The sequence below is a fragment of the Bubalus kerabau genome, chromosome 16 (assembly GCF_029407905.1).
Source record: "Bubalus kerabau isolate K-KA32 ecotype Philippines breed swamp buffalo chromosome 16, PCC_UOA_SB_1v2, whole genome shotgun sequence".
NCBI lineage: Eukaryota > Metazoa > Chordata > Mammalia > Artiodactyla > Bovidae > Bubalus > Bubalus kerabau.
This window is the reverse complement of record NC_073639.1, coordinates 62,191,517-62,215,600: the sequence shown is the minus strand read 5'-3', so window position 1 is coordinate 62,215,600 and position 24,084 is coordinate 62,191,517. Positions and strand designations below refer to the sequence as shown.

Genomic DNA, 24,084 nt, shown 5'->3' with positions numbered 1-24,084 from the left:
TTCCCGATATTAATGGATGCTCCTCTGCGGCCTCTGCCCTCCATCTCTCTTCCCCCCAAAGAGAGAGGCAGACTGTATTTCATGGCTCGCGGTTGTGGGGCGCAGCAGGTTTCAGGTTTGGATTTGGTCACTGTTGCTTTACCTTGGAACTCCTTGTGTAAAGGGAACTTGCAAATGGTGGGTTTCAAGCCCCCCAGATGCTGCCCTCTTATTCCCTCGGGGGCACCACAAAGGCCTTGAGGATGACTGGTGTGCTCCCCTATGCAGGTCACAAGAAGCAGAATGACAGACGGACAGAAAGGAAATACGTTTTCCTGGTTTGTGTAGTTCTTTCTCTCAAAGCTCCCGAGTGCCCTCTGTCTGTCTGTCACTTCTCTCTATTTCTGAATGATGTTGCCATCCTCCTCAGCTGCCTTTTGTGAATTGGCCGGTTCCTTTCACGCAGAATTTAACCTCAAGAATCTAAGCATACACAGCCTAGAAATTCACACATGTTGTCTCTGAGTGTGTCTGTTGCTAAGCAAGTGGCCTTATTCCAGGGAACCGTGTAGTCATCCTTAGGGTGTCAGAGTCAGCAGGTAGTTTGGGTGCAGTGGAGTGTGTTCCTGTTGAGGTGTCCTCGTTGAGGTCACATGATCTGGAGCGCTGTCTGGAGGGTCTGGGAGCCGGCGGCCATGCTTTGGTCCTGGTGATTTCAATATCTTGCCTTTGCTTGTGTGTCACCAGGCTTAATGACTGTCATGGAGTGAGCGTTTTTGTTTGCTGGAGGATCAGTGGTCAGAGGCCCATCAGTCCAGTTTTAGACAGCACATCTCTCCTGCCTGCCTCTTCACATGCCCACTCCCCAGGTGCCATCCTACAGGGAGAGAGCCCAGTGGTCCAGCCTAGAGAGGGTGCGTGACAGGATGACCTCTGAATTCATGGTGTGTATATTCGTTGTCAACTAATAATGTGAGGAAAACACTGCTGCATTTAGTAAGTGAAGCATTCCTGAATCAGAGTAACCTTAGTTTATTAAGAAACCTCACGTGAGAAACTGATGTACAACTACTTCATAGATGTATCATGTCATAGACTTCAGTAGTTAAATAAGTCTCGTAGTTATCTTTTTTGTTTCTTCACTTGGAATGTGAGATGAAAGAAACCCTGAAGGAACTGTGGCTTGGCCTCAGGAAGACCAAACACCTTTCCCGTTGTGGCGGCTTCATTCTGAGGCTCTGAGCCTGTATCTAACACGCCTCGGCACAGGTGCTTGGGTGTTGAAGCAGACCCTCTACAGCAGCTGTGAGGAACTCCGCATAAAGGCCTCCAGTGGCAGGCAGCGCACTACCTCGTCATCTGGCCGTTCCATTGTCCCTGGGGCCTGGTGCCTGCCCAGGTTCTGGCCCTGCCGCGGCCGTGATGGAGAGAGTCATTTGTTGGAGTGGCAGGTGTGATAGGAGAGAGTGAGTGCTCCCGCACTCTAAGTGGGCGAAACCAGGGAGCGTCATGCATTTCGGCAAGAGCTTTTCATGAGAAGGCAGCACTGTCTGGCTGCTGAAGGCAAGATTTAATTGTTTCAGCAAATCAATTAGTCTTTAGGGACTTTAATCAGTCAAATCTGATGCATGGATGAGGTATTAGAAAGCTTGTGCCTGTAAGACCATTAGGCCTGTGTGTGTGTGTGTGTGTGTGTGTGTGTGTGTGTGTAAATAGTGTGGCTTCTGCACATTTCTGCTAGTGATCCCTTTACTGGGAGGACTTAAGGTAACAGAAGGGGTATAATAGTCGAAAAGAAAGGCAAGGAGATCTTGCTCTCCAGTGTTTTAATTATAGTATTCTCCTTTGAAATTGTCACCACTGTGCCACGAGGACAGGGAGCGTGTTCTCAGCCTTCTGTTCCCGAGTTGCCGTTTTCTCCTGTTGGGGTGACTCGCGTAAACAGCGTTGCAGCAGTGGGTCCCTACCTGCCTAGTCTTCCTCCACTGGTGCTTTCAGTCTCCCACAGGCGCTCCACCGCGGCCCTGCTATTCGCTCCCCTTTGGAACCAAGTGTGTCCTTCTTTTCCAGATACACGTCAGGGGACGTGAGGGTGTGGGACACGCGCACCTGGGACTACACAGCCCCCTTCCTGGAATCGGAGTTTGAGGAGGATGAGCCTGGAATGCAGCCATATGTCTCCTTTGTGAGGATAAACAGCTCGCTGGCGGTGGCAGCTTACGAGGATGGTAAGCAACCCTCCTCCCTATTAAGAAAAGATAAAAAGCTTGACAAAAATTAAGCAGCTGTGGCCAGCTCCCCCCTGTAATCCCTCCATACATACACGTGGGCACACACACAGGTTCACACACATACACTCATCCTTGTCTTTATGTGAAGAAGTTGGCCAATAACCCTCAATGCATTAGTAGGCATTGGAACACAGCACCCATTAAAACTGGTGTTTAATTCCTACTGGAACTGTCGGGATGGGTTTTAGTGCCAGACACGAGGCTGGCCAAGCCATCTTAAGCAAATAACTTGTTTGGTGTAAAATATTAAATATACTTGGCCTACTTTTCCTGTTGGCTCTGCTTGATTCAAAGGAAACAGTGAAAAGAGGACAGACAGAGATAATCTTTTGACAAATACAGAAATAGAAAAATAAAAGTCAGGATCTACCTTTTCCTGGCACTAACACACTATATGAGATAAACTATGGTAATATGTTGTCTCTCTGGGACTCATAGAATTCTTTTTGTGTACTGGCAACTGTGGATTTACAGAACTGGGTAAGAAGAGTCTAATAGTTTCAATGGCCATGATACTGTATACCACCTCTCATGCTCCTGACTTCCATTGTATTGTGAAGTCTGAATCTCCAAAATCTCCCCACTTGCTTGAATGTTGGGACCATGAGATATTTCAGAATGTTAGTGTTCATGTCATGGCATGGTTGCAGATCTTCAGAGGTAGGACAGAACTGTGGTAATGGAGCTGATGGGAACTATATATGCATATGCCATTAAAAAAAAATTAGGGCTGAAATCTTAAATACGTTCATTTTATTACTCTAACAGTACGAACTCTGTTGTTTGGGTTTGGCGTTAGTTGGACACCACTGATGGATCTTTCTTTTGGCCTCTAGTAATTCAGCTAAGCTGTCTCTAGGGTATGTCATAGATGAGGTGTGTTTGTTGAGATCCTGCAGAGATAACAGAAGAGCAGCTTGAGTGTGATTCCTACATGCCAAATTACCAGTGAGGTTTTTCCCATATAGCTATGCAAAGGTTTGCAGTACTTCTCTGTTAGAATCATACACTGCAGAACAATCTGATAGCCTTACCCTGCCACACACAAACAGACACAGACACACACACACACACCCACACACCCTTCAGATCGGGAAGGGACACACACACACACCCCCCCACACACACACCCTTCAGATCGGGAAACTGAGGTTCAGAGAAGCCAAGTGATTTCCTTGAGGTTGACTCGTTCATCAGTGGTGAATCCAGAACTGTGGTGGTCTCTCTTAGGCCGTACCCAGGATCCAACGCTGTTTATGTAATACTCCACAGAGACACTTACTAAACGGTGCGTCTGATTTATTTGCACGCTCACGGCTCATCTCTCATGAGCTTGAAAGTCCGGCTTTTGAGGATATGCAGTGTGCTGCTGGTTTTACATTGTTGGTTAGAATTGTCTTTGTCACCTCCCTGCTATTGCACAGAAATATTAGGAAACCTTGTAGAAATGCCAGAGGAACTTCTCTTTTCAGTAAATACTTGGCAAGCAATTGCCATCATGTATTTTTAAATACTTGGTTTAAAAAAAGTTAGTAGTTAAAATTCAAACAGAGCACAAAAATATAAAATGTAAAACAAGAGATATCCAAAAAGAAGTTGAAGTGTTCCTCCCTGTTGCCCTACCTCTAGTTGCTCTCACGTTTTGCACACACATTGCTGTTTCACCTAATAACAACATGTTTTGGGGTCTTTCTGTATTAGTGCTTATAGGTAAACCCTGTTCTCTTTCAGCCTGTGTAGTATTGCACTATGTGGCTGTACGATTATTTATTAGGGCCTTTGGTGATGCACATTTGGATTTTTTTGTTGTTGTTATTAAAAACAGTACTGCAAAGCAGTATCCTTGAGCAGATACTGAGATGGACTTATACAAGTATATCCACAGGGTAACTTACTGGTAATCACTGGATTGGAGGCTACAGATGCTTTACATATTGATAAGTATTGCCAGATTGCCCTCCAAAAAGGTTTCACTGGGTTATAGTCTCACCAAAAGTATATGACAGTATGTATACAAAAGTGTAATGACTGCTTCCTGATGCTTGTCTGCTAGGTGGCCATGGTGTTTCACCATTGTTTTCGTTTTGTTTATATAATTTTATATTTTTTCATTGTGTTATTCAGTTCAGTTCAGTCACTCAGTCATGTCTGACTCTTTGCGACCCCATGGACTGCAACATGCCAGGCTTCCCTGTCCATCACCAACTCCTGGAGCTTACTCAAACTCATGTCCATTGAGTCAGTGATGCCATCCAACCATCTCATCCTGTGTCGTCCCCTTCTCCTCCCACCTTTAATCTTTCCCAGCATCAGGGTCTTTTCTGGTGAGTTAGTTCTTCGCATCAGGTGGCCAGAGTATTGGAGTTTCCAGCTTCAGCATCAGTCCTTCCAATGAATATTCAGGACTGATTCCCTTTAGGATAGACTGGTTGGATCTTCTTTCAGTCCATGGAACTTTCAAGAGTCTTCTCCAACACCACAGTTCAAAAGCATCAATTCTTTGGCGCTCAGCTTTCTTTATAGTCCAACTCTCAGATCTATACAAGACTACTGGAAAAACCATAGCTTTGACTAGACGGATCTTTGTGGGCAAAGTAATGTCTCTGCTTTTTAATGTGCTGTCTAGGTTGATCATAGCTTTCCTTCCAAGGAGCAAGCATCTTTGAATTTCATGGCTGCAGTCACCATCTGCAGTGATTTTGGAGCCCCAAAAAATAGTCTGTCACTGTTTCCACTATTTCCCCATTTGCCATGAAGTGATGGGACTGGATGCCATGATCTTAGTTTTAAGATACTGAATGTTGAGTTTTAAGCCAACTTTTTCACTCTCCTCTTTGACTTTCATCAAGAAAACTTTAGTTGTTCTTCACTTTCTGCCATAAGGGTGGTGTCATCTGTATATCTGAGGTTATTGATATTTCTCCTGGCAATCTTGATTTCAGCTTGTGCTTCATCCAGCCTGGCCTTTCGCATGATGTACTCTGCATATAAGTTAAATAAGCAGGGTGACAATATGCCTTTTGTGTTATTAGGTGCTTGTATTTCTTTCTCTGTGAATAGTTTCCTCAGTTTCTTTGGGTTGTTATCTTCTGTGGTTGAAAATAAGAGCTAAGGAAATAAGCTTGTCCTTGTTCTTAAATATTTTTTCAATTTGTCACTTATTTTTCAATGAACTTTGTTTATGGTTTATTTTTCTAGATAGTAGTTATGTGTGTATGTATATTTGTGATTTTAATTTTTTAATCCATAAATGAGTGGGTTTTATTTTGTAATTTAATATATTTGACTAATACATTGTTGTCAAGCTAACATAAAGTTGTACATTGCAAAGTCTTCTACCCATTTTTTTTCACTCCATTCTAAAGCAACCATATTTTTTAGTTTGTCTAGCCTTGCAGTATTTCTTTATTGTAAATACAAAGTATTGATATCTGTTCTTATTCTTTCCTCTCCCCCTTTAAACAAAAGATTGTTGTCGTTCAGTTGCTCAGTCATGTCTGACTCTTTGCAACCCCATGGACTGCAGCACACCAGGCTTCCTTATCCTTCACTGTTTTCTGGAGTTTGCTCAAACTCATGTCCATTGAGTCGATGATGCCACCCAACCATCTCATCCTCTGTTGCCCCTTCTCCTCCTGCCTTCAGTCTTTCCCAGCATCAGGTCTTTTCCAGTGGGTTGGCTCTTTGCATCAAGTGAGCAAGGTATTAGAGCTTTAGCATCACTCCTTCCAATGAATATTCAGGACTGATCTCCTTTAGGATTGACTGGTTTGATCTGCTTGTTGTCCAAGGTACTCTCAAAAGTCTTCTTCAGCACCACAGTTCAAAAGCATCAATTCTTTGGCACTCAGCCGCCTTTATGACCACATCCATACACGACTACTGGAAAAACCATAGCTTTGACTCTACGGACCTTTGTCAGCATATTACTTTATAACATTATTGCATACCTTGGCGTTCTTTTTTTTCACTTAATGGTGTATCTTTTTTTTTTTTAATTGAGTAAATTTGACATATAATATTGTGTAAGTTTAAGGTGTACAGTGTGTTACTTTGATACATTTATATATTGTAATATGGTGGCCATTGTAGCAATATTTATAATATTACATAATTATAGTACAGTATTATTATCTGTATTTCATTATACTGTGCATTAGAACCCTGTGATTTATTTACCACTTAACAAGTTTATCACTTGACAAGTGATAAATACTTTTGTATTTTTTATTTGTACTTTTAAACACCATCAATCCTATCCCTCATGCCTCCTACCTGCTGGTAACCACCATTTTACTGTTTTTTTAAAAATAAGTTTGATATAGATTTCACATTTTGGTGTTACCATATAGCACTTGTCTTTGACTTATCTCACTTAGCATAATATGGTCAAAGTCCATCCACATTGTTGAAAATGACAGGAATTCCTTCTTTCTCATGACTGAATAATATTTTATTATGTGTTGTGTATTTTGGGTATATATACCATGTCTTTTAAGGGGCTTCTCAGGTGGCCCTAGGGGTAAAGAACCTGCCTGTTAATGCAGGAGACGCAGGTTTGATCCCTGGGTGGGGAAGACCTCCTGGAGGAGGAAATGGTAACCCACTCCAATATTCTTGTCTAGAAAATCCCATAGACAGCAGAGCCTAGTGGGCTACAGTGCATGGGGTTGCAAAGAGTTAGACACAACTGAAGCGACTTAACACCATTTAAAAAAAAAAAAAAAAATTTATTTGGCTGCACAGGGTCTTAGTTGCAGCATGTAGGATCTTAGTTCCCTGACCAGGTATCAAACATAGGCCCTCTGCATCATGAGTGCAGTCTTAGCCACTGGACTGCCAGGGAAGTCCCTATGCCATGCTTTTTTTTTATCCGTTTTGTTTCCATATCTTGACTAGTGGAAATAATCCTGTAATTAACCTGAGAATGCTCACATCTTGTTAAAGACATAACGTGAAAGGTTGTCCATGTCAGTGCATGGGAAAGGTGCTCCTTTTGCATGGTATCCCATTGTGTACACTATGATTTATTTACTTAGTCCTTTATTGAGGAACAGTTGGGTTGTTTCTGCTTTCACTGTAACAGTGTTGTAGTGAAAAGCCTTGTACATATGACATTTCATGTGAATGCAGGACGGATTGTTTCCTGCCAAAAAATGTCTGTGTCAAAAGGTAAATGAAAATGGGGTTATATTATTTAGCATTCTTACCAGCCTTTTTTTTTTTAAGTTTTATCAGCAAAGTTATTTGTTTCAAAATGTTAGGTGTCACTTTGATAAGAAATAGTATCCAAATGTTTGAATTTACATTTCTGTTAGTGTGAGAAAGGTTGAATTTTTTCACATGTGTACCTGCCACTTGTAATTTTTTTCTTCTGTTACTTTTAGGGCTTAAATTTTTTTCTTAATTAAGATATAGTTAATGTACAATACTATATAAATTTCAGGTGTACAACATAGTAATTCACAGTCTTAAAGGTTGTAATCCAGTTTTAGTTATCATAAAATACTGACTATATTCCCTGTGCTGGATAATATATCCATGTAGCTTTTCAAATTTTGTACATAGTAGTTTGTGCTGCTTCAGCTCCCATCCCCGTCTTGTCTCTGCCCCTCCCCTTTCCCTCTCCCAGGAGTAACCACTAGCCTGTTCTTTATATCCATGAGCCTGTTTCTTGTCTGTTAGGTTTGCTTACAAGATTCCACATGTAAATGAGATCGTGTCTTTTTCTGTTTGACTTACTTCACTTTAGCTTAATACCTTAAGTCCGTCCGTGTTGTTACAGATGGAAATTCCATTGTTTTTTTATGGTTGAGTGGTATTCCATTGTGTGTGTGTGTGTGTGTGTGTGTGTGTGTGTGTATACATATACACACACACACACACACACACACCATGTTTTCTTTGTATCTGTTGATGGACAGGTTGCTTCCATATCTTGGCTATTGTAAATTATGTTGCTATGAAGATTGGGGTTGCATGTATCTTCTCAAATTAGTGTTTTTGTTTTTTTCGAATATATACCAGAGTGGAATTGCTTAGTCATATTGTAGTTACATTTTTAGTGTTTTGCAAAGTACTCTTTTCCAGTGTCTATACCAGTTTACTCTCGTGCCAGCAGTGTATGAGGGTTCCCTTTTCTCCACATCCTTGCCGGCATTTGTCATTTGTGTTCTTTTTGATGACAGTGTTATGGGTTTGAATCCTGACCAATATAGAGTTCATCCTGGAATAGCATATGAATCTGATTATATCTTTCCAACGTTTCTTGGTAGAAAGCCCGTCTCTACCTCACTGGTTTGAGGTGCTACTTTTACAGATTTTTACATATGACACTCTTAGTATTTCAGTCTGTTTCTAGATGTTGCATTTTGTCCAAGTGGTCTGTCTGGTTGCTTACATGTACATCATCACATTTCAGCCTTACTATTTTGGGTTTCATTTTACCCTTCTGTGGGTAAAATCTGTAGTACTTCCTTGGTTGCATCATTTGCGTTGAAATCTTTGATTTGTCTCAAATTCCTTTTAGTATTCCCAGGTGGCGCTAGGTGGCACTAGTGGTAAAGGACCCGCCTGCCAATGCAGGAGGAGATTGTAAGAGACCTGGGTTTGATCCCTGGGTCGGGAAGGTCCCCTGGAGGAGGGCACGGCAACCCATTCCAGTGTTCTTGCCTGGAGAATCCCATGGACAGAAGAGCCTGGTGGGCTGCAGTCCATGGGGTCGCACAAAATCAGATACGACTGAGCAACTCAGCACGCACGCACTCCTTTTAGTATTAGGATTGTTTCTTTGATGATAGCTCCTGAGTTTTCTTGTTCCTCTCTCTCTCAGGTGGTTTTATCAGGCTGATAGGAATTGTTACTTTCTGAGATAAGCAACAACTTTTCATTCGCCCCTCCCGCCCCCAGACCTCAGGAGGCACTGTCTTTAGTCTTACTTCAGTTTAGCAGATTGGAACTATGATATCTGTACTAACATATTCATGAATAGCTACTTCTGGGCAAAGACAGATGGAGATAATCAAATGCACATTTCGTAGTGCTCCTCTCCAGAGCAGTGAACGCGCACTTGTTAGGCAGTGCCGTGGCACAAAGGAGATTGACCTTGGGGGTCTGAAATTTGTGACTGTGCTCCACAGAGAAGAAGAAGACAATAAAACGAATTAATGAACTTCAGCTCCCTGGTTGTGCCAAAGGGAAGCTCTGTAGCTGTGGAGACCCCCTCAGTGGTCTGTCTGTACATGTATTCTCCACAGAAGGAGTCAAGTCCAGAGAGGGAGATGGAAGCTGGTCTGGGAGAGAGTAAGTCATCCCCACTTCCTTTTTAGCCTCCCTGTCCGGCAGGAACACTCTTACACCCACCTGGGGTGGTGAGATTTGGCAAGATGATCCACACTTGTGATTTTTGAATTCCAACCCACTGGCCTCATATTTCTTCTGCCTTGTTTCCGACTGTCAGCACTGGCCGCCCTCCAGTTTGATTTTACCACTAATTGTGTTGCACGTTACCATACCGAAATGAATCAAATCAGAATGCTTTTCCTGGAGCATTAGATAAAGCAGGCGAAGGTTCTGAGTAATGAGCAGATGCTGCTAATGCAGGGACAGTGCAGACCTTGCCAGGACTCCATCTGCTCCATGCTTGCCTGCCTTTGGCCTCGAGCCACCACATTAGGGAATGGCAGTGTACTCAAAACCCGCTCCCTGCTCAGAGTTTGTCTCAAAAACTCACTCTTTGGTTAGAAATGAGATTACACACTTCTAAGGTGCAAAGAAGTTCTGATTTGTCCCTGTAGGCAGAGAGCGGAGACTCAGTGCTCTTTAGCACGTGGAAGCCTTGGTGGGACAGCCAGCAGTCGTCTTTCTGGGGTGCCATGGAGCCAGGCAGAGTGGCTTATCCTCTGGTGCAGCACTCCCAGGGCAGTTGTCTGCGCCCACACACGCTCCGTTGTCCAGGACTCTGCTTGCCCTGGGCTGGAGTGACTAATTTCTTGTTTCCTGATGTGTACAATGGATGGGAGTGGGTCTCTCCAAGCTTCTTTTCAGCAGTGAACAGTAGGACCATGTTTTACTTAGGCAGCTACTGAGACTAGGTGCGTCCAAAGTTTTAGTTGCAATTTTATGCTTAATAAAAAAATCGGTTCTTCAGTAGTTTTGCTTATGTCTCTTAGATGTTGATGACATTTCAATGTCATAACATAACCTTTGAATGCAGTATTCAGTCTGCTCCTCTCCCCTGATCAAAACTGAAGTTTCAGAAGTGGATTATTAACATAATTGTTTGGGAGATGCCTAGCGTACCTGACTGTGGAGGATTGGGGTTGTTTTTTTTCCAAGGCTTTGTTTTTCTGGTCATTTTTCTGTTAAAGTCTTGGTAAGTAATTCTTGCCAGAAACCTTTGTCTACCTTTTGGTCTTAGGAGCCTTATTCAGACACTTGGCGGACAAAACAAAAACATCTTTCTGATAAAAACCAAAAAAATACCAGGTGGAGCCCCCCGTTTTTTTTTAAGTCTGCTCTGAGTCTTTTTTTTTTTTTTAATTTTATTTTTAAACTTAACATAACTGTATTAGATTTGCCAAATATCAAAATGAATCCGCCACAGGTATACATGTGTTCCCCATCCTGAACCCTCCTCCCTCCTCCCTCCCCATTCCATCCCTCTGGGTCGTCCCAGTGCACCAGCCCCAAGCATCCAGTATCGTGCATCGAACCTGGACTGGCAACTCATTTCATACATGATATTTTACATGTTTCAATGCCATTCTCCCAAATCTTCCCACCCTCTCCCTCTCCCACAGAGTCCATAAGACTGTTCTATACATCAGTGTCTCTTTTGCTGTCTCGTACACAGGGTTATTGTTACCATCTTTCTAAATTCTGAGGTTTGTGGGCTTTCTCTAGCTGTGCTGCAAGGGTTTCTCATTGTGGTGCTCGGGCTCTCTAGTTCCCTCATGACTTGTGGGAGCTTAGTTTCCCGACCAGAGATTGAACCCCTGTCCCCTGCATTGGAAGGCAGAGTCTTAACCACTGGATCAACAGGGAAGTCCCCCAGGTAGAGTTCTTTTAAAAGAATACATTTAAACAGTTTTCTTAATAGTACAAGTGCTTACATTTTAAAGATATTCAGAGTGGAATTAAAAATTGAAATGCAGAATTCTGAACTGAGGTGGGTTTTTTTAGTATTGTGGAAGTATTTCTTAGAGCATTGAACGTTATAGTTGATTGCACTTGGAGTGGTCTTAGGGTGTTAAAATTTGTTTCATAGACAAGCCATAGAGACTGTGTTTATGTTATGGAGGAAGATGTCAAATAAAAATACTTATTTTAAGGTTTTTCTGTTCCTCAGGGGAGTTTTAAATTATATTTGTTTTACACTTGCCTATCCATGCTTTGGACTGCATTTGTGTTGTAACTAAATAATAGCTCAGTGTTCCTTAAGTGGCATTCCACAGATAAAACTGTGGGTGGGAGTTGTGAGATCTCTAGGAAATTTTTTAAAATCTGTGTGTTTTTATGGTCATTTGAAAAAGGAATCTGGAACTTTTGGCCTTGTGACTGAACCGCACTGTGAGAGCTCATTAATTGAATTTGCGTTTGTAGTCACAGGCTGTTGGCACCCAGTGGTCACCTTGGTGCCTTGTAATGCTTTGTTTTTCACACTAACTGGCCCATAGATTAATTCTTAGAGGTCTGTAAGCTCTCGAATTTAAGAAACACTGGAGAGCAACGTTCTCATGCTTTAGACACACATAGCAAATGAGCAGTTTCTTGGATAACTACAAATTTTGAAGTTACAATGAAAATAATTTGAAATCATTTTATCATGCAGAAAACACCGGCACATTGTATTAATGATACAAGAGTTGGTGTTAATCTTTTGGTTTATTGGGGGTCTGGTTTTACTGAACACTGATTTTTTTAATAAGGCACAGCATGATGCATAAATTCAGAGTAGCTGTCCCATCTTACTACAGTTGAGATTAAGAACAGAAGGGAGCGATAAATAGCACAGGGGAGCTTTGGGGAGATAGAGGAAACTGCAGAAATAAATTGTCCAAGTTCTTCAATCTACCTAATGAAAACTAAGCATGAGTTGTTGTTGTTGTTTTTTTAACAAGAAAATTAATTTTAAGCCATAAAATTTAATTTCCTCTTCGGTACTTCCAATTTTAGTTGTAATGTTTACTCTGTTGTGAACCCTAGGCTCTGTTATAGCCGAGATAAATATATTTGTGAACTGTATTTAGTATTTTGAGTCACAGAGCTGTCAGGAAGGCCCATGGAGTGGGACAGCAGTCCAGGGGTGCCAGGGATAGGTGGGGCAGGGAGTTCGAGGGGAACAGTGACCTGGAGGGTTTGCAAGGTTGCCACCATACCGAGAGGCTGAGAAGGTAAGAAAACTAAGGATAATAGGAGCCAGTTTTCTTGTTGTTGGAGAAGGGAGGTGCAGGTATGAAGTGGGGATGGCCAGAAGGAACTCTCGGGGGCTGGATTGGAATAGGAGCTGTTGATGTGGAGTGCGTGGTTTTCAGTATCGATTGATAAGCAGCCAGAAATCTATGTATGTTCGTATGCCTATGTTTTCATGTATGTCCTGGCTTTGTTTGTGAAAAAGGTATAGAAGCAGCAATAGTCCAGTAGCGATACGCTGACCTAGTGCTCAGGTCTTGAAAAATATCGCTCTTTACTAAAAGGACCCAAGGCTTCTTGGCGTAATGGCTGACTCCAGGGCTAGGGCAGGGAGAATCTCCAAATATTTAAAAACTAAACAACACACTTCTGAATAACCCATAAGTCAGAGAGGAAATCACCAAAGAAATTAGGAAATATTTTGAACTGAAGGAAAATTAAAAACAGTATATCATTATATGGGATGTAGCTAAAGCAATGCTTAAAGGGAAATTTATAACATTGACTATTTATATTAGAAAAGAGAAAGTTGCAATTAACAGTATAGCTTTTCACCTTAAAATAGAAAAAGAAGAGAAAGTTAAATAAGCAGAAGGAATAAAGTAATAAAGAGCAGAAATCAATGGAGTAGAATAGAGGGAAAAAAATAGAGAAAAATCAATGAAGGGACAACCATACCTTTGAAAAAATTGATCAAATCGACAAATCCCTAGCCGGATTGATCAGGAAAAAAAGAGAAAAGAAATTAATTGCCAACATAAGGAATGTAAGATGGGACATCATTACAAATCCTGTAAATATTAAAAAGTTAAAATGAAATATTATGAACACCTTTATGCCAGTAAATTCAATAAGTTAGATAAAATGGATGAATTGACTTTTTGAAAGACAAACTACCTAAGTTCACTTAACAAGAACTAGAAAACATAAATAGCTCTATTTCCAATTTTTTAAAAAATCGAATTTATAATATAGTAGTTTCCACAAAGAAAACTGCAGGCCCAGTGAATCCTATCAAACATTTAAGGAAGAGATAATACCAAATCTACACACTTCCGTAAAATAGACTAGGAGGAACAGTTCTCAACTCCGCTTATGGGGCCAGCATGAAGGCTAGATAAAGAAGAAACAATAATAACTAACACCTGAAAACAAGTACTACAGATGGATATTCCTCATGAGCATAGATGTAAAAATCCTCAACTGTATTATAAAATTGAATCCTGCAAATATATTAAAAAGATAATACATCATAACCAGTTAGGATTCATCCCAGGAATTCAGGGTGAGTTTGATTCCATTAACAATTAATATAATGCATCATGTTAGACTATAAAAGAAAAACCGTATGTTCATCTCAATGAAACAAAAAAATGTTTTGACAAAAAACAAACTCTTATTCATTATTAAAAACTTAGCTAACTTTCTCAGTCTGCTTAAGAGAATCTATGAAAAACTTGGAGCTAACTTTGTACTTAGTGGTAAAAGATGCTTTCCCTTTAGAGTCAGAAATAGGGCAAGACTGTCTAATTTCACTACAATTGTTAAATGTTGTGCTGGAGGGCCTACTTAGGGCAGTAAGGCCAGAAAAGGTATCCAGTTAGGGAGCAAATAAAATTGTCTGTGAATAAATGGATAGACTCCTAAGCTAGCAACAAAAGTGTTTTACTAGAATAAACATTAATATCTCTAGCAATGATACTGGATATTAGGTCAGGATGCAAAAATCTATAGTATTCAAGTGAACAGCAAACAATTGGAATTGATATTGCATCAGAAATATAACATAGTTGGGGATTAACTCAGCAGTGTATGTTTAAAACCTATATGCTAAGTATAAAATATTACTGAGAAAAATTTGAGGAAAGCACGAATAAAGGGAGAGGGTTGTTATTAGATTCATGGATTGGCAAGTTGAATGCTGTTAAGATGCCAGCTCTCCCTTAATTGATCTAGAGCTTCAATCCAATTTCAGTCAAAATCCCCATAGGCTTTTTGGGTAGAAATTGAAAAAGCTGATTCTAAAATTTAATATCTGAAAGAAAATGTGGTGGACTAAGAATAGCAAAGAACAATCTTGGAAAAAAGCATAAAGCTGGAGTTCTTATGCTACCTGATTGGAGGATTTACTGTAAAATGACAGTAATCAAAACAGTGTTGATACTGGCCTGAGAGTAGACCTGTGGACCAGTGGAACTGAATGAAGTCCAGAAAAAGTGTTTTTTTATGAAAGGTGTCAACATCCTTTGAAAAAACGACCATCTTTTCAACATCAGTGATCAAATTAATATGTATAGAGATATGTCTACAAATTATAACAAATTGTTTGATATAGTACTACTTGTAGAAAAAATATGTAGTTAAAAAAAAAACTTTTTTCTCTCCATACTACCTTAGGGTCCTGATTCCAGCAGTCATCCCTGTCTCTTCTCCAAAGACATTGGCCGCTCCCGGTGTCTGATACACTCTTCCAGATACAGCCTGTATTGTGTTCACATCATTTAGTTGTATTGCAGGAAGGAACTGGCTGGAGTTAGTGGCTGTGCGCACAGTGATGGCTCTTTTGCATCAACTGCCTTCTTGAACTACACCCGCTTAAAGAAGAGCCGGTCCAAATTCTTCCCCACCAATCTGTTTTTCCTTTGACTTTGCTAACTGTAAATGTTTCTATTTAGTCACATTGTCGTATTCTTATACCATATCATCTGCCTCCTTTTCAATTTCCTGTCTTTCTGTTTTTGAGTCTTCTCTTTAGAATTTCGTTCTTTCTGCTTTGAACTTGAGACTACTGAATATATTTGTCTTTCCTCCTCCTTGACTCAGTTTCTGCTTTGGTCGCTCCCTTGCTTATGTGCTAACCAGTCAGGTCATTGGTCCACAGGCCCACTCAGGTCTCCTTACTTGTCAGTCTGGGATGCAGCTTCCAGAATGCTTCCTGTGTACAGTTTTTCTGCCTTAAGCAAGAGTTCAGCTTTAGAGCTACGTTCAGCTGGGAGGTCAAGGCTGACATGCATGTGGATGCTGCATCTCGGTAAAGAATAAATTTCATTCTGTTTCATCTTTTTCAAGATCTTCTGTGAGTTAGCCCTACCTTATGACCCTTGTTTGCACTGGTTTTAACCTCTTACTCACCTCTTATCCTCTGAAAGCAGAAGTTGTGTTGTTCTCTTAAACTTTACACTAGCCTCCATCTCTGGCTTGCATTCCATGGTGATGCTCTGCAGGCTTAGTGAGTGAAGACGTACACATTCAGTGAGTGCTATGGGTGTAATTGAAATTTCTGTTAAGATGCTTTTTCTCATTGCAGAATTTCCTTTGACTCCTGCTTCATTTCTTACAGGCAGGTTTTTACTTACATGGTAGAAATTGAGATTGGCAGCCGTCTTTAGGAATAGTCAGCTTCACTGAGTGTCGCTGAACTGCAGTTAATTGATCCTGTCTACTTAACTGTTAGGAAGCTGAGACCAAGCCTCAGGTGTTGGTTATGCCACCTCAAGTGAAGAGGAGCTCGTGGCTAAAATAAGTTCTAATCGAGATAGCACAAAAGACTACAAGACAGAGCTTGCAGTTCAAGAAGTGACCAGTCTCTGACTTTCTAAACTGGTAACCTGTTGTAAATTTTATGGTGCATGGAGAAGATCAAAGGGGAGGGATAATACCAATTGTCTTTTCCCAAAACCAGTTCAGCAGTTATTTACCTTTCAAGCAATTAACATAATTACCATTATGCTAAAAAGTAATTTTGGAAAGTTCTGCCCTGAGCTCTTACGACTCCACTGGGACAGTTTTAGTTGGGACTTATCTTTTTGATGGAAGCCTAATTGCAGTTTTGGCTTTGTGCATGCAAACAGAAGCAGCTAATTGTTTAGGCAAATAGCAGATTAATTTAAATATGCATCCCTAATAAAACAAAAATGGTATCCATTATGGCCCTTGTTCCCACGACGAGGCATATAAATATTCTGCCCAAGTACCATTAGGCGGAGGTCTTAAGGATTGTCGACATTATTTCACAGTGGTAGCACTTTCATGATATCGCGTGCTCTTTACAAAAGCTAACATAAATCAGTTTAAACTCATTGAGATCCCATCTCCACTCTGTGCAGTTTCATTACCACACTCTGGCTGGCCTCCTCTGGGAGGTGGGAGGGACGTGCTGCAGACTGGCACCGGTGCCCATCCACAGCTGCCGAGCCGGCTTTATGTCTCCTCCAAAGACTGGCTGTCGTTACTCATGTCACTGCTAATGACTGTTCCTAGGCTCGGGTGAGCTTGGAGTTCCCGCCGCCCCCCGGATGCTTGTCCAGGTGGAGGGTCCCGGGCCCAGAGAGCAGTGGGCCTGCCAAGCCCAACTCCCGTCTACTTTCCTGGGCCGGCGGCCCTCCCTCGCTGTGGTCCTCCACGTTTTTCGAGAGACCCTTTTTCTTTTGTCTGAGTCCTTTTTACTTTGTTCATGAGTGAAGCAGTGTTGTGGAGATCCGGCACTGGTTGAGAGTTACACGTCTTTTACCCGGCGACCGAGGGAAAGGCAGACACATCTGCCCTCCTCTCAGTTTTCCCGGTGTGAGGCAGATGGGCCATCAGCCCTGGTGCTGAGGGTCATTTATGTCTGGTTCAGGGAATGGTGGTGACGACCTGTTTACTCAGTCACCACCAAAGAGCCACAGTGAAGCTCCCTTCGCATTTGCTGAGAAGTTTTCTCTTGCTTCACCTTGGCCGAGCATGCAGATGGTAGACACCCTTGCGGGCATCTCCTTGCTTGGAAGCCTCTCTAGAGGTGGGCATATTTGTAGCATTTAAGTTGGTCTTTTGGCCTCAGTAAACGAGGATGGAGACCCCAGGCCTGGGGGCGGCTGTTTCATGTTCTTGACTGAGCCATTGGGCTCAGACTTTTCAGTCTCAGTTGTGTGCTTGGAGTAGAAGCCCTTGTGAAATTGGGAAGAGAGAAAGCTGCTTTGTGGAGAGGGGTGGGTGGGGAGGGATGCACAGTACAGAGAGACGCAGAGGCAAGACGTGTGGTGCATCAGGAGACGAACTGCCTGGGTCTGAATGTTTTTCTACTTCCGGCTCTAATCCCTTTTCCGGTCCAGCTATGTTTTCTGCCCTTGAGTTCCATGAACTAGCCTCGTTTCTGTTCAGTCTGTTTCCTTTTGTATTTAAGCCAGTGGATTTGTTTCTTAAAACCAAATGTTCTGTTGCTAAAACATAAGACAAACATTCAGCAAACCTTTATGGATGTTCAGCCACTTTCTGTAGGAAATGGAGCAGAGAAAGGACACACTCCTGCCACTTCAGAAATCCACCATATTAGGAGCCAAATCCATGCTAGCGCTGTGTCTGCAGTATGATAAAACTTGGCCTTTCAAGTGAATTTACATCAGATTTTTTAAACTGTCCCCTGTTTGGGAAGGTAGTTTATCGGGCTCTGACAGGTGTTGACTACAGCTTCTTTAATATTATGCAATGTATGTGGACTCAGTTCAACTTGAAATGTCTGTGAAAGTTAACTGCTCCTTTTTGGGAATCTTAAAATAGTGTGTCAACAGGACAAAAAGTTAAGCTTATCCATTGTCCCCTTGTACTTTGTGTATATATCTGTTTTGGTTAGTTGTATCTTCGTGACTATAACTGGTCTTTCTGCAGTGTGAATGTTGTGAAAATAAAGATTATATCCTTCCTGCATGCCCCCAAAACAAGATGCTTGGTGATGGCGCTAGAACATCAGCTCCAGGCAGTCAGGGATTTTTTTGTTTATTTTGTCTTGTTCACTGCAGTTTTCCTGGTGCTTACAATAGTGACTGGCCCAGGGCAGGGGCTCAAATACGTGTTGAATGTATTGTTGCATTGACTGCTTTTTGGCTAAGTATTGGTTAACACAGGTAATAATTCAAGCATAATATTATAAAATATTCTTATAATTCAAGTATTCACTGTTGAAGCCCCTGTAGTTTTAGGGTTGTAAAAGTAGCATGATTTAACTATGTTAACAACAACACAAAAAATGACCTTTCATAAAATTAGCTTTCACTCAGGCATCCCTCCTGTCAGCTGCTGTGCTGGCTCCTGCTCACCTCGTCTCTGTATTTTGGGGTCAGATATCCAGCAACACAGTGGGAAAGTGAAATTGCACATCTTGCAAAAGCTGCAGGAGTTTTAACCGTCTTACAAGTGATATGGGAAGAGCAGTAGAAGTGGTAATTACATGGGTAGATATAAATGTTTTTTTTTTCTTATTTCTCTTTAAAAGATAATTGCCTGCTTATGCAAAAATAATCACAATGCGTGTGGGGTTTATAACATATGTAGTGATTAAAAAGTATGGCAATAATAGCAGAAAGGCAGGGCGAGAGGGAATGGGAATGTGCTGCTTCCCTGTGTGTGAAGTGGTGCAGTATTGCTTGAAGGCAGACTGGTGAGTTACAGATGAGTGCTACAAGTCTATAGCCCCTAAAATAAATACAGTTTGGCTAATAGACCAACAAAGGAATCAAAATGATATGAACACATAATTAACCCAATACTCAGTCCAAAAGAAGGCAGAAAAAAGGGGGAAAGGGAACAAAGAACACATGGGACAAATAGAAAACAAGACAATTGGTAGGTTAAACCCACCATTACCAATAATCACTTTAAAGATAAGTCGTCTGCATACCCCAGTTAAAAGCAAGACCAACTGCACACCACCTACAAGTAAACCCACTCTAGATAGACACAAGGCAAAGTGAAAGGAGGGGAAACACACAGCGTGCTGACACTGCTCCAGAGTTGGAGCGACTCTCTCAGTATCAAAGTAGACTTCAGAGGGAAGAACGTAACAGCAAGACATTTCATATGACACAAGGTCACTTCATCAAGAGAACAGTGCAGCCCTAAGTGTTAACTTATGTTAAAGTTGAAGGACTGTGTGAACAATACTGGCACTGATGACAGGTGAGGGTCTGGCTGAGTCACACACTTCATAGTTGGAGAAAATTGACAAAGACCACGACACCACAGACATTCAAAAGAGAAGGATGTGACCATTCAATAGATGGCACCTGGAAGATATTTTCTAGGAAGACCCTTCTTAGAACAGCTCTCCAATCTTGCGGTGAAGGGTATTTTATTGCATACAATTCTATTGGGGAAATGATGCCAACAAAACCAATACTTGATTAATAATGAAAAATGTGTTTATAGATAAACTCCATGTGTGTTTCGAGTGAGCTGTGGTTGAGTTAACTTCCACACTTGGCAGAACACAGGTTGAGTTTATGTCGATTACTCATCGAGCTCATAGTTACTTTATGCACTTGTAAACGCAGCCGCTCACCCTGCACTTTCTAGCTGACTTCCAGCCCAGCCTCATCGCTTACCAAGTGGCTTTGGACCAGTTGTTGAGCCCCTCAGAGCTTCTGTTTCTTCTCTTCTGTCAAATGAAGGTAATGATGCTCTTCCCGAGGTGGAAGTGAGCACTGTAGGAGAGGAGACGAGTGAGTGTGTGAGTGCTCGCAGGCTTCTGCAGCAGCAGTTGCTGTACTGCTTTATTGTGTTGTCGGCAAACAAATGTAATGCAGGCTTGTTGGGAAGAGGCACGTCCTGGAACGTGCCTGTCTCCCATTTAATATGTAGAGCCCTTGGCATTTTCTACAGTGTATCTGTTGTTTCTGAGTCTGAATGGAAAGAATTTGCCAAAATATTTGCCAGAGCAATGTGTTGTGGACCCTTTCTCAATCCACTTACCAACAAGTTTATCATAATTCTTAGAAGAGTACACTGTTTTACATCTGAAGCAGCATTTAACTTGAAGAAAGCTCTGCTTTTGTTTGTAATCACCTCCTTAGCCTACTAACAGTTTGAAAGGCTTGCAGAGCAACCCAAATGTATTATTTTCTTCTAACTTGCTTTATTTATTTAGTGCTGAATATTACCCTATAGTAAGATCCTATGTTCAATGCATTTACTGTTTAAAGATAAAGCTGTTGTTGTTCAGTCACTCAGTCTTTCTGACTCGTTTGCGACTCCATGGACTGCAGCACACCAGGCTTCCCTGTCTTTCATTATTTCCCAGAGTTTGCTCAGAATCATGTCCATTGAGTCAGTGATGCTATAAAACTATCTCATCCTCTGCCGACCTCTTCTCCTTTTGCCTTCAATCTTTCCCATCATTGGGGTCTTTTCCAATGAGGTGGCCCTTTGCATCAGGTCGCCAAAGTATTAGAGCTTCAGCTTCAGCATCAGTCCTTCCAATGAATAGTCAGGGTTGATTTCCTTTAGAAATGACTAATTTGATCTCCTTGCAGTCCAAGGAACTCTCAAGAGTCTTCTCCAGCACCACAGTTCAAAAGCATCAATTCTTCAGTGCTCAGCCTTATTATGGTTCAACTCTCACATCTGTACATTACTCCTGAAAAAACCATAGCTTTGACTAGATGGACTTTTGTTGGCAAAGTGATGTCTCTGCTTTTTAATAGCCTGTCTGGGTTTCTCATAGCTTTTCATCCAAGGAGCAAGCGTCTTTTAATTTTGTGGCTGCAGTCACCATTCACAGTGATTTTGGATTCCAAGAAAATAAAATATGTCACTGTTTCTACTTTTTCTATTTGCCATGAAGTGATGGGACCAGATGCCATGATCTTCGTTTTTTGAGTGTTGAGTTTGAAGCCAGTTTTTTCACTCTCCTGTTTCACCCTCATCAAGAGTCTCTTTAGTTCCTCTTTGCTTTCTGCCATTAGAGTGGTATCATCTGAATATTTGGGGTTGTTGATATTCTTCCCAGCAATCTTGATTCCAGCCTGTGATTTATCCAGCTCAGCATTTCACATGTGCCCTGCATATAAGGTAAGTAGGCAGGGTGACAATATAGAGCCTTGATGTACCTTTCCCAATTTTGAACCAGTTCGTTGTTCCATGTCTGATTCCAAATGTTGCTTCTTGACATGCATACAGGTTTCCCAGGAGGCAAGTAATGTGGTCTATTCCCATCTCTTTAAGAATTTCCCACGGTTTGTTGTTATCCACACAGTCAAAGGCTTTAGCGTAGTCAGTGAAACAAAAGTAGATGTTTTTCTGGAATTCCCTTGCTTTCTCTATGATCCAACAGGTGTTGGCAATTTGATCTCTGGTTCCTCTGCCTTGTCTAACCAGCTTGTCCATTTGGAAGTTCTCAGTGCATGTACTGCTGAAACCTAGCTTGAAGGATTTTGAGGGTTACTTGGCTAGCATGTGAAATGAGCACAATTGTACGGTAGTTTGAACATTCATTGGTGTTACCTTTCTTTGGGATTGGAATGAAAACTGACCTTTTCCAGTCCTGTGGCTGCTGCTGAGTTTTCCAGTTTTGCTGACATGTAGAAGACAAAGTACAAGACAAAGGAAAATGGAAAGAGGGATTGCAGAAAGATGGAAATTGAGCGCTTTATCTGCTTTAGATAATAGGAAGTTGTAATAAATAGGACTGGACTTATGGATGGGCAGTAGAGAAGAAATTGTTCAGTTGCCCAGTCATGTCCACCTGTTTTGTGACCCCATGGACTGTAGCCCACCAGGCTCCTCTGTTGATGGAATATTCCAGGCAATGATACTAGAGTGGATTGCCATTTCCTTCTCCAGGGGATCTTCACAACCTAAGGAACAAACCCATGTTTCCTGCATTGGCAGGTAGATTTTTTTTACCACTGAGCCATGCTGTGTGACATGGCAGGCCATATAGGATAACATCCAGATTTAAAAACGATTGCTCTGTCTCCAGGATTTTGTGTGGTTTTCTCCTTTAATCTGCCCAGAAGTCCTGGGTAGTAGGTAATGTTTTCAGTTTTAAGACGAGAAAACAGACTCTCAGCTTTGAGTAACTTGCCCAAGGCCTTCAGCAGGCAAACATTGGAGCTGGGTTTGAACTCAGACAACCATATACTGTGTTTTCTGTGTACGGTTATTTTCAGTGATTTTTGAAAAGTAAAATCAGTTGATATCGGATCATCTGCATTATCCAGCATGAGCCAGAAAGTGATTCTTTTTTTTTAAGGAATTATTCCTTTTATTGAGAAGACCAAGAATGTCCCTGGAGTAATAATCATATTAACAATTCTATGGTATTAACTCTTTATTCCCTGATATATCATGTGCCCTTTCAATATGAATGTTCATAGCCTTTATGTGTCAGGAAATATTTTTGTGTTATCTATTTAAATATTTGTTTCATTTAGAATTTGGTTTTCTTCTTTCAGGACTTAAAAACTATGCATGTTAGTTATCTTTTGTCTGTATTGAATAGCATGTCATTTTCAGGAAGTAATTATTTTCTTGCATATTTTCTTTGTGGGGGGAAAGTAGCTTCATGGATGGGAATGGTAAAAAGAAATTATTTGACAAGAAAAGAATAAGTGGCACTCGAAATACAGGAAAGTTTATATTTCTGTAGAAAAGTGTAAGTTTCTCCAGACAGTTCGTTCTCAAAGTTAGGCATACATCCCCAGAGTTTGCTGCCCAAGAACCTGAATTTCTAATAAGCTCCCAAATGATACTGATGCTGCTTGTCCAGGGGCTACACTTGGATATCATCGTTGTAGACAGTTTGAGAAGGGTGGAGACACGACCAGTGTGTGTAAAAGGAATTCATCTGGCATCAGCATTCAAGGGGGTGGGAGAAGGTTATGTAGTATGATCAAGGAATTTCCTAAGTCGTCGTTTTTAACAAGTCTGGGATAAGTCAAGCTTGTGTTTTAGATTTTGCAAAAGAAAACACCTCTGCTAACCATGGCTAGAAGAAGGTAGTGGTGAGGAAGTTTGTAAAGTATTTGTAAGAACTTCTTAGAATGTAGGTTAACGGCTGTTTTCAGAACTTGCTAGCGTCTAGGTCAGTGCCTGGCGTGGAACAAGTCCTCAGTAATAATGCGTTTCATGTTACTTCATCTCTTAGCATGGCTGTAAATCAAAGACGAGATGGGCTCCCCTGGTGGCTCAGTGGTAAAGAATTTGCCTGCCAATGCAGAGCACATGGGTTTGATCACTGATCCAGGAAGATCCCTCATGCAGAGGAGCAGCTGAGCCTGTGCACTGTAACTATTGAGCCTGTGCTCTGGAGCTCAGGAACCACAACGATTAGTCCATGAGCCGCAACTGCTTAGCCCTCGTGCCCTAGAGCCCGTGCTCAGCAACGAGAGAAGCTACCACAATGAGAAGCCTGTGCGCCGCAACTAGAGAGTAGCCCCTGCTCGCCACAACTGGAGAAAAGCCTGTGCAGCAACAAAGACCCAGCACAGCCAAAAATAAATAAATTATATATATAAAAAAAGACAAGAGAGATCGGTTGTGAGGATGTGGATAATAGGGAACCCTGGTGCACTGTTGGTGGGCATGTAAATTGGTGCAGCCACTGTGGAAAACAGTATGGAGGTTTCTCAAAAAATTAACAATAGCACTT

At 41.5% G+C, this 24,084-nt stretch overlaps 1 protein-coding gene across 8 annotated transcripts in view; it reads left to right on the top strand.

Annotated features, from left to right (window-relative positions):
- FBXW8 (F-box and WD repeat domain containing 8) overlaps window positions 1-24,084 on the top strand; it is a 118,455-nt gene that overhangs the window by 51,173 nt on the left and 43,198 nt on the right. For all 8 annotated transcript variants that reach the window (XR_008703627.1, XR_008703628.1, XM_055550788.1 and 5 more), the window contains exon 5: window positions 2,050-2,207. Coding sequence is in view for 6 of the 8 variants with exons in the window: in XM_055550788.1 (XP_055406763.1) it covers window positions 2,050-2,207 (158 nt within the window). In the remaining 2 variants the exon portion in view is untranslated. The remainder of the gene's footprint in view (window positions 1-2,049; window positions 2,208-24,084) is intronic.